Genomic DNA, 10,092 nt, shown 5'->3' with positions numbered 1-10,092 from the left:
TTTGTAGTACTGAGATGGGGGGGGGGGGGGGAGATTCCTTAGCAAGAATAGGCTAACTAAATTAATCAAATAGGGACACAAGAATTGTGTCGTGCACAATGTGCTTCTGACAAGAATACAGAGTGAAGCAATTTCAGTCGCTCTGTAGGAAATAGTGTGGTGTTTGTCTACGCAGTCATGTCCAGCAAATGCTACAGAAGGGGCAAACTTCAGCACTTCCTTGAGCTTAAAACGAATTGGATACACAAAGAATGTTATCCCCTTGGCAACGTATTCTGGTCTACTGACATGGTGGAGAAAGGTGGCTGTGGTAAGCAATGCACGGCCAGAGGAGGGAGGGGGGGAGACGACGACAATGATCATAAGGTCCACTATTATAACTAATGACATGTTATGTCCACTCACCTTCCTCTTTGTTTTCAACCAGTGTATACCAAGTTGTTTAAAATATATGCCTAGCTACCCCATTCAGAATGTTCTTCTGTGCAGTCCTACAGTACTGAAGTTTCCTTCATCCCTCAACTAGCCATTTAAAATGACCATTTATAGTAAAAATGTTGACTTAAATTTTACAGATTGCTACCCATTTGCAACATTAAAAGTTATTTATTTTAATTGTATATAAATGGTCATTTAAAAATGGCTATTTTCAGGACGAAGCTACACTGAACTAAACCATTGACATCCATATTAATGAATCTGTTTCAGTGCTGTCTGAGCTGATCAGTGTTTAGATTGACCTAGGTCACTTTTTGATTCTAAATCAGGTTGATATTCTCCCAAACATTAACCTAGTTGCCTAGTTAAATAAAAAATACATATAAAACGTTCCATACAGCTCATACTTAATAAGACATCACACATTTTGCTAAGACTGTCTACAGCTGGCCAATTGTTTGGGGGGGTTCTATACAGCGCACATCTCTCTATGTGTGACATTTGAAATTTTGTAGCATGTGTCAAGAAATCCCATGATGTCATGAGTCAGAGGTTTCAAAACATTGAGAGTTAACAGTTGTAAACAAATATAGTTAACGTTAGCTAGGTATGTAGCTGAATATCTAGTTTGCTAGCCGGTTAACTGTACTTACCTGGCCAGGCTAACTTCAATAGCCTCACTGTGACACCATATGATAAAAGACAACCATGTGGAAGGCAGTGCATCTCGCTAGCTAACTTGGCTAGTTAGCTATATATGCTAGCTAAACTAGCTATAGAATTTCATCGGCTAACTGTAGCTAGCTAACAACAAGAAGTTGTGGCTAAACGATGAGATACCTAGGTTAACTAGCTACCTAGTTAGCTAAATGTATCAAGACAAGATGTACTCTTTATTTATTCTTCCAATCTCGACTAACACGTCGCTGGTGAATACATTACTTACTTATGTTCAACCACCACCTTGCTTCGATAAATGTGCTAGCAAGCTAACAGTACTTAGCTAACCAGGAGAGCTACGCTAGCTAACGGGAAGTGTGGTTGGACATAATGTAAACTCACCTTAAAAGTTTTGATTGTGAATATCTCAGGAAAAACCTCCGAGTATAGTTAGGATACTCTTTTTCTGCTTCGTGCTTCGGACGACACCACTGCTGTTGAGAAGTGATATTCTGAGTCACCGCTAATTTCCTGGTCTAGAAAACCTAAATCAATGACAGTGGTGACATAGCCAATGACCGCCTATCAGCTGCTGTTGTTGTCTCAAGGCATACATAATGAATGTAGCTATGGTAATGAATATCTAATTTTCAAGATTTTTGCAAGTACTTGAAATTGTGCGATATGAGGTGGTTATAGACAATCTGTGAATTTAGTTAGTTCAGCAACTGTTCATCAGTGGAAAATGGGGCATAATGCTACTACTACAGTGGAGCAATTTTGCCACTCTTCTACGTCTTGCTGTGGGTGATGGCTCATATATATTATAATCTATATGAATATGAACGATGATCCATGAAACCTACCTATTCCAATCCCCAGATACAACTTCGGTTTCTATAGCAAAGCAGTCACTAATTGGAACACCTTGATACTTAAAAGGTGTCACTACACCTAGAATGTCTCAGCATTTCTTCCCTATGTTGAAGCTAGGTGAATTGTAACAGCACTAACTAGGCTGTATTAAAAAACAAATCTCCCCTCATCCGCAACATGGCAGAGACACGGGCTTGGCGCCTCGTATCATCTGGATATGTGTGCAACAAAAGTTAAACATTCTCCTTCTGCTACCATTTATGTCAAGCCGTATAGACATACAGTTTGATTCATACGTTCGATAAATCCATCACACATGTAGACAGCAACTGCCCTGCAACGCGTTCCATTGGACATTTATTTACAGTACTTCTGGTGTACCAATATTCAAAACACTAGGTGTGATCAAGGCGTGAGCCTTTTAGTTTCGGTTTTGGTCCACCGGTTTCAAACAGCTGTAAAAACAAAAAATATATACTATTGAAAATACATTTCACAGGGATTTAGATGGTACAAGGATCCCCTACACGATTATTCAGTGCTCGTTTTTGAGCGAACAGTGTATTATTTTAGCAACCACGAAAAGAGCGATTTCCACTAGATAACACAGACACAAAGCAGCTTTCCCATTTCGACCACAGAGGCTGCTCCGGGGGGCGAAGGCAATAGGCGAATATCACAGCCAATCACAACACTGGAGGGTAAATAATACTGTGAAACACTATCATTCTACTATTACTGCAGATATATGTACATTTTCTGAAATTACAACGCAAAATTTCAACAAAAAATCATTATTTAATACCCCCAACCTCATTAATGCCAGATATTCCAGTAATTGAAAAAAAAAAAAAGACTTTCCACAAAGCAGGTAGAGAGCACTTTATTGCAACTGCAAAAACATTTATTGGTTGTGCCTGCGTATGTAACTCAGCACACAAATAGACAGTACATAGGACTGCATTTGTGCCATGCGCCTAGACAGCTGTAACATCAAGAGCAATGATGGCCAGCATCTGAACATGTTCTATCTGCATTAGATTTAACTCTATTTCAACAGACTTTTAAATGTGATACAAAACATGGATGTCTCTGTCACAAGACTACCACAACACAGCATTTTTATTTAGGTAGTGTGGTGTCAGTCTAATGACGCTGACAAAAAAATATTTACCATTAAATTACAGGTAAAGTAGAAGTCATTCTTAGGTATCAAGTCAAATTGTATTGGTCGCATACACATATTTTAGAAAGATGGCATCTGAAAAAGATATAATGTCAAGTTGTGAGACAAAATAAGGTGGGGGAGGTCACAACTGAATCGATTCCTCAACCCCCTTTTCAATAATTTCAGGCATTTCACTTCTAAAGCATCATCACTACTCCAATTAATGTACGTATACTATATGGTTCCCATCACTGTTAATAACACGTTTATGGTTTTCAACAGGGTTAAAGATTTGACTTGGAAAGAAACATAAGCCACAACAAAAAATATTGAAATGCAAAAAGCTTTGACACGTATAGAGATCAGGATATCATTAGTATGACATGCAGAACCGGCTAGTTGGTTGGTCGTATGTCTCGTAAATGAGAAACACACAATATGATACAACAATTCTCTTCTGTACTAGTTCCTCTGCGCAGAATGCTCACTAGCGCCTAATAAAGTTAACAATCAAAATGAAAGGAAACATCACTATTTAGTCTGGGTAAATAACATATCAAACAATGTTCCTGTTTTATACCATTAAGACATCCCATGACTCAAGATTTTACTACACTTATGCCTCTCAACATTACACTAAGCCCTACAACTATAAAATCAATTCATATTGGTTCTACTTTCATCTGGGAGAGGTATGGATGCAAACATGTACTTTTCATATTCTCTTAGTTTTGTTCCTCAGGTAGGATTCACGTCAAGCATCAGCCCACTATGTTACTGATAGGTACTCTTGAAAAGAGATGAATGTCGCTGCTAATATTTCATTGGTATTTTGTGTTACTCATATAACCATGCACAACCAATCATTTCACAAAACAAAGTAAAGCACAATTCAAAATTCAAGATTTAAAAACATCAAGGTTTGTAAGGTTTTAAGGTTATGGCCCATAGGTTTTTAAAGAAAAACTAAATAACAGAGTCATTGATAACGCAGATTTTGTATATATGGATAAAATAGTGACCAAAGTGGTGGAACTATAGACTCAGGTCTCTTATAGAATCAAGTGCAGACTCTCCTAGCTTTTCTACATGTTTCCTAGGTAGAAACCTGCAAAGACAGAGGAGGAAGAGGACAAAGGGATTATATTGAATCCATATACTTGTAGATGCATTTGTGCTATTATTTAAAGTACGGATAATAACAAAACACTTAGAAAATCTTCAAAAAGTACTTACAAAAAAAAAAAAAATCTTCATTCAAGGCTCAGTAGCTCAACATCAAAGATGAGGGTGGCGTTGGGTGGAATGATCCCCGGGTGGCCCTTTGCCCCGTAGGCAAAGTCAGGCGAGCAGGTCAGCTTGGCTCTCTGACCGACACTCATCTGCAAAGAAGTGGGGGGGGTCATAGGTCAAGCACAGCCACACTGAGATAAGCTATAGAGGAAGTGGGGGGGACATAGGTCAAGCACAGCCACACTGAGATAAGCTATAGAGGAAGTGGGGGGGGGGGCATAGGTCAAGCACAGCCACACTGAGATAAGCTATAGAGGAAGTGTGGGGGGGGGGGACATAGGTCAAGCACAGCCACACTGAGATAAGCTATAGAGGAAGTGGGGGGGGACATAGGTCAAGCACAGCCACACTGAGATAAGCTATAGAGGAAGTGAGGGGGACATAGGTCAAGCACAGCCACACTGAGATAAGCTATAGAGGAAGTGAGGGGGACATAGGTCAAGCACAGCCACACTGAGATAAGCTATAGAGGAAGTGGGGGGGACATAGGTCAAGCACAGCCACACTGAGATAAGCTATAGAGGAAGTGGGGGGGACATAGGTCAAGCACCGCCACACTGAGATAAGCTATAGAGGAAGTGGGGGGGGACATAGGTCAAGCACAGCCACACTGAGATAAGCTATAGAGGAAGTGGGGGGGACATAGGTCAAGCACAGCCACACTGAGATAAGCTATAGAGGAATTGGGGGGGACATAGGTCAAGCACAGCCACACTGAGATAAGCTATAGAGGAAGTGGGGGGGGACATAGGTCAAGCACAGCCACACTGAGATAAGCTATAGAGGAATTGGGGGGGACATAGGTCAAGCACAGCCACACTGAGATAAGCTATAGAGGAGGTGGGGGGGACATAGGTCAAGCACAGCCACACTGAGATAAGCTATAGAGGAGGTGGGGGGGACATAGGTCAAGCACAGCCACACTGAGATAAGCTATAGAGGAAGTGAGGGGGACATAGGTCAAGCACAGCCACACTGAGATAAGCTATAGAGGAAGTGGGGGGGACATAGGTCAAGCACAGCCACACTGAGATAAGCTATAGAGGAACGTCTATGCTTTATTTCGGAAAATAAGCATTCATTTTATGATACTGTTGACAACTTTTTTGTTCAAATTGTGTTCATTTATGCATCACTTTTTGGTTGTACTTAAGCAGCAATTGACCCCAGACCAGACGCTTACTGTGTGTGTGTGTGTAATTGGGGGAGCGGTTTGTCATGCTGTAAGTGTGGAGCCTCTGATGAAAACGCTGAGGGCTCTTGTGGAGAACTGCCATTGGCTGGGAGAATGCCTAGCCAACACAACAAAGACTAATACGGGCACGTCTCTTCACTGCATCTGTCGCCCTTGATAAGAATATTATGTAATCAACCTCCTGGCAAAAGCCCAGCGAACTGCTTTGAAGTGCACAATGCCTCAGTCTCTCTCTCCTGTTGCACACATTTCCCTTTCAATCTGCTGCAGCTACACATCACAGGGCTGTAGAACAAACAGACTGTGTGTAGTGCCCCAGTAACAGTGAAACTAATGTAAAGGTTTATGCAAATACTTCAAACCATCTTGTATAGCCCACACAAAGCATGTCATATGTTCAGAGAAATAATATGTATGAAGGCCATTATCTTCCTACTGATAGAGAAGGTATGGCTGTACCTGGAACAGTTTAATTCATCAAGTAATATAAATGTTTTTGCTCTGGATAATCTTGACCGAGGGTTCATGCACAGCAAAGAAATACACCGATGGGACATTCTGTGCTTTGGCCAAATGGCAACCTCTCCGTTACAAGGACGTGGTCATTTCATTGGAAAACCCTTCTCCTGTACTTCCTAGAAGTAGGGGCAGACAGACACCAGAGATGTCTGCACAGTACACCTACCTGCACGACTCCCTCTTCCCAGCCACGGATCACTTCCTGTTTTCCTATTTTAAACCTGAAGGGCTTGTCCCTGTCACGGGAGGAGTCAAACTTGCGTCCATCCGTCAGGGAGCCTGAGGAGGAGGAAATGAGAGGCAGAGAGGATTTATTTTGACAATCTGTAACAGAGATGGTGGCATGTCTGTTACGTTTCAAGGCAATCATTTCAGAACTGGACTGGGGGTGCAATTCCTGTACTAAAACCCAAACTAACTTGAGTTCCAGCAGACAGACGAACACTTAAGATGAAAGACGTACATCCTGTGGCTCTTGTAGGTCTACTTCCATATCTACTGTTATGCAACACACAAGGGACAAAATCGCCAGTTAACGAAGTATTAACAATATATCTTCTGAGCTAGTGTAAAACTATCTCCCTGAATGCAAATGAAGGGATTCCACGGATAGCAGAAATAGCCCCTGCAGCTGTCTCTGGGGGTGGGCAGCAAAGTGACAGGAAAATGTGGCCATAACAGGGCGTCCGCACTCGGCAATCCATCCCGAGGAGGCATTCATTGTGTTCTGTTGTTATTACCACTAATCAGGCCAGGAGGGGGCTAATCTCTGGTGTCCACTGCTGTCGGGCACATCAGGGGGCAAGATATAGATAGTAATCCCAGACGTGGCAAGGTTGGGTGGCCAGATTTTTACATTTTCTCTCTCCCTCTCTCTGCGTAGGCCAATATAATGATCTATTAGGGATGGAATTTATAATGCAAAAACTTTTTCAGTTGTATATATTTGACGTTGAACGTTATTGTTGTTGAAAGTCTCAAAAATGTCCCGTCAGGGAGCAGATTATAGGAGACTGACTTATCATTACATGAGGGCAGTGGAGTGTAATGATTGATGCCAATGGAAGCCAGGCTTCCCCAAAATATTTACCAATAAAAAAAGAAATGGTATAAAATAATTTATTCTTTCATCTCTCTGTGTTTTTATAATTTCCCTTAAATTGACAAATGGCTGAATCTCACCGGAGAAATCATCAGAGCGAGGGAAACAGCGCCCCTCTGTCTCAGTATTTGTTGCCCATGTATCTGTTGCTGTCTGGACCAAAAGAGTCCAGACATGTTGCCGTCATAGCATTTGATTGATTGATGCCAGCAAGCATTTCGCCTCCGTTAATACATAAAAAAAGCTGAGCTCAACGGTCGGTTGTCCTGGCGCAGCAAAATGTCCCCCAAAAAGAGGCCAGTTTGGATTTGGCTTTACACCAATCAAATCGCATCCAAAGCAAAACACTGTCAGAAAAACTTGTCCATTCCTGGTCTGCTTGTGTTGCTGTAGTAGCTAGCTTGCTAAATCAGCCCTTTCCTAAGTCATGGATGGAGATTTGGACTCAGGCAAATGATTATGATGGTGATTCTGATCTAACCATAAATTCATATATTGAGCCACTGGCCTGAGATGATTGAAATGAACTATGTAGCCTAGTAGGCTCACGTTAACTAGCTAGCTAACTTAGCTGGTTCATTATTGCCCATGCAAGGAAGTTAGGCTAGCAAGTATTTTAGCTAGGTAGCCTATGACAACAAAAACTAAAAGTGTACTGTATGACAAAGCCATAGAATGTTTTGCCAACATGAAAGAGAGGAGAATGACATTGTCATTCAACTAGTCTACAAGTATGGTGAGTCAACTTTTTTTTACTTACATGCACACACACACACACACAGAGAGAGAGAGAGAGAAAGCTGTACCATGCATGCTGTACCATGCACACACACACAGAGAGAGAAAGCTGTACCAAGCTGTACCATGACAGTCACATGATAATTAGCAACATTGATTGGACTAAATAGTTTTTGGTATCTTTCAGTTTGTTTCCACTGTATTATAGCCTAGTTGATTTGATGACGTTTTAATGTTGAAGTGTAAATGGTGCAGGAATAAGGGAGGCAGTGTTCCTGTTATCTTCGTACTGACTTGCGGTAACTACGTGGATCTAAACCCAGCAGTTGTTTAGTAAACTGTAGAAAACATTAACTTGATGGACCATGCTGTAGGTCATTTAACTATTTGTTACATGCAATATTTTTTTTTTGTGGACACCGGACAGATGTTGCTTTCTGGTTTTGTGATTAAATAAGTATATGTGTAGTTGAATTTATTCCGCCCACTGTGTGACTGTTGTCTTTTTTGTTGTCTCGGCCATATTGCATATCAGGGTGGTGTATGAACTAACGGGTTATAGAGCAAACAACACAATTATCACAACATAGGTTGTAGTATGGCTTTTTTACTGGCTTGGCTTCCCCACTGATTTTACCCAAGCACCCGCTATTGCATGAGGGTACAGTTCAGTTCACACATGAACAACAGGAAAATATCATTTTCTGACAGGAAATCAAAAAGTGGAGAGAAAAAAATACTGTTGCTATAGCAAACATAGTAAAACATGTAGGATCTTGCCAGTGGCTTAAATATTTTGTGTATGCATGAATCCGAGTATAATAAAAATTACATGATAATCCAATAACGGTGTTAGGACTACAATAGCAGCTATCCTACAACTAGATAGCTGACAATTGAAGTCTAAATCGTATGAGAACATGGAGAAAATTTTAAAATATACCAACCCCTGCAACTAACTCATTAGTAAACAATTACAACGAAAGGAAAAAAATCCTTAACAGACATCAGACAGCAATAGTCAGTTCTATCCAACGTCACCAATCCCCTCAACTTCAAAGGCAGGGTATCAGACCGGGTTTAAACCCCTCGCTGTCTCGTCTGGCTCGACCTCGGATTGAACCCTGCAGCTGCCGACGTCTGAACGCTCAAGACAGACACCTACCTGCATGTTATATTACCCTACTATAATCACCTATGAAGTGACCGGCGGCAACATTGTAGTCTTGACTTCGCACGCGATGTTACAATGTTCCTCAATTTTACAACGTAGTAATAACCGCATTCCAATACTAAGAAGCCCCCTGCCTCCCTTGTACAGAAAGATGTAAAGCAACACATTGTTGTGTGGCCAGAGCTAAATATGTATTTGCAATTGCATCCGAATGAAAATATTACTAATGAAACAAAAATGCACCCAATCGCCAAGGTTGTGGCCTATCAAAAATATGAATTATTCTGAGATTTGGGGGGAATTTGCATTGGTGCTTGCATACAGACAGACACTGGAAATTAATCTCCCAAACTCACCAACATAATGCACCACACACGTCTGTCCTTTTTTAGGGAAGGTCCTTCCTGTGGGAGAAAAAGACACCGAAAAACAGGATAACGGGCATGAAAAGACGATGCGACGCTAAAACAGGATAACGGCATGAGAAGACTATGAGAAGCTGCATTTTTTGTATGTAAATTTAAATGAATTAACGGATATCCATCAGAAATCTTGAGCTAAAGATATGCATAAAAATATTTTACCATCGCCCGGGGTTATTGTCTCAATTTCTACTCCCATTTCCTTCGTTAATATCCCTCCACCCTACCAAGAGACTATCTTCCTTCAATCTGCTATTTCAGCGGCTGTTGTCGTCTGTCTCCGTGCAGCGGCGTCTACCACGTGATGTGAATGTAGCGGTTAAACCGGGGGGAAAAAGTGGGAGTGTTTGTCACATTTTGAGCGCGATTTTTTATTTTATTCTGTTCATAAATAATAACAATGTAATAACAATGCACGCACCATTAAACGATCCCTTTGTGTTTCTTCTTCTGTTGGATGTTAGATTTACCTTCCCCATTTATTTATTTTAATATATTTGATCTGTA

At 41.0% G+C, this 10,092-nt stretch overlaps 2 protein-coding genes across 2 annotated transcripts in view; both read right to left on the bottom strand.

Moving 5' to 3' along the window:
• LOC139543032 (syntenin-1-like) overlaps positions 1-1,656 on the bottom strand; it is a 35,831-nt gene extending 34,175 nt beyond the window's left edge. Inside the window, exon 1 of the mRNA XM_071349137.1 lies at positions 1,501-1,656. The gene's annotated coding sequence lies outside the window, so the exon portion shown is untranslated. The remainder of the gene's footprint in view (positions 1-1,500) is intronic.
• Positions 1,657-2,842: 1,186 nt separating this feature from the next.
• Positions 2,843-9,898, bottom strand: LOC139543033 (peptidyl-prolyl cis-trans isomerase FKBP1A-like). Its single transcript, XM_071349138.1, has 5 exons — positions 9,748-9,898; positions 9,520-9,567; positions 6,316-6,428; positions 4,379-4,524; positions 2,843-4,250 (listed from the first exon to the last, which is right to left on the bottom strand). The coding sequence occupies exons 1-4, from the start codon at positions 9,782-9,784 to the stop codon at positions 4,396-4,398; spliced, it is 327 nt and encodes a 108-aa protein (XP_071205239.1). The 5' UTR covers positions 9,785-9,898; the 3' UTR covers positions 2,843-4,250; positions 4,379-4,395.
• Between the last annotated feature and the right edge of the window lie 194 nt (positions 9,899-10,092).

Source organism: Salvelinus alpinus, chromosome 17, assembly GCF_045679555.1.
Source record: "Salvelinus alpinus chromosome 17, SLU_Salpinus.1, whole genome shotgun sequence".
In the NCBI taxonomy this organism is placed as follows: domain Eukaryota; kingdom Metazoa; phylum Chordata; class Actinopteri; order Salmoniformes; family Salmonidae; genus Salvelinus; species Salvelinus alpinus.
This window is presented reverse-complemented; position numbering and strand designations above follow the sequence as displayed.

Bases quoted from the DNA above. Each gene is read 5' to 3' on its own strand.
- LOC139543033 (XM_071349138.1), bottom strand. From the start codon at position 9,784: ATGGGAGTAGAAATTGAGACAATAACCCCGGGCGATG. The intron at 9,568-9,747 runs GTAAAATATTTT...TTTCTCCCACAG, and splicing joins GACAATAACCCCGGGCGATG to GAAGGACCTTCCCTAAAAAA. The intron at 4,525-6,315 runs GTAGGTGTACTG...ACTTCTTTGCAG, and splicing joins GGGAAGAGGGAGTCGTGCAG to ATGAGTGTCGGTCAGAGAGC.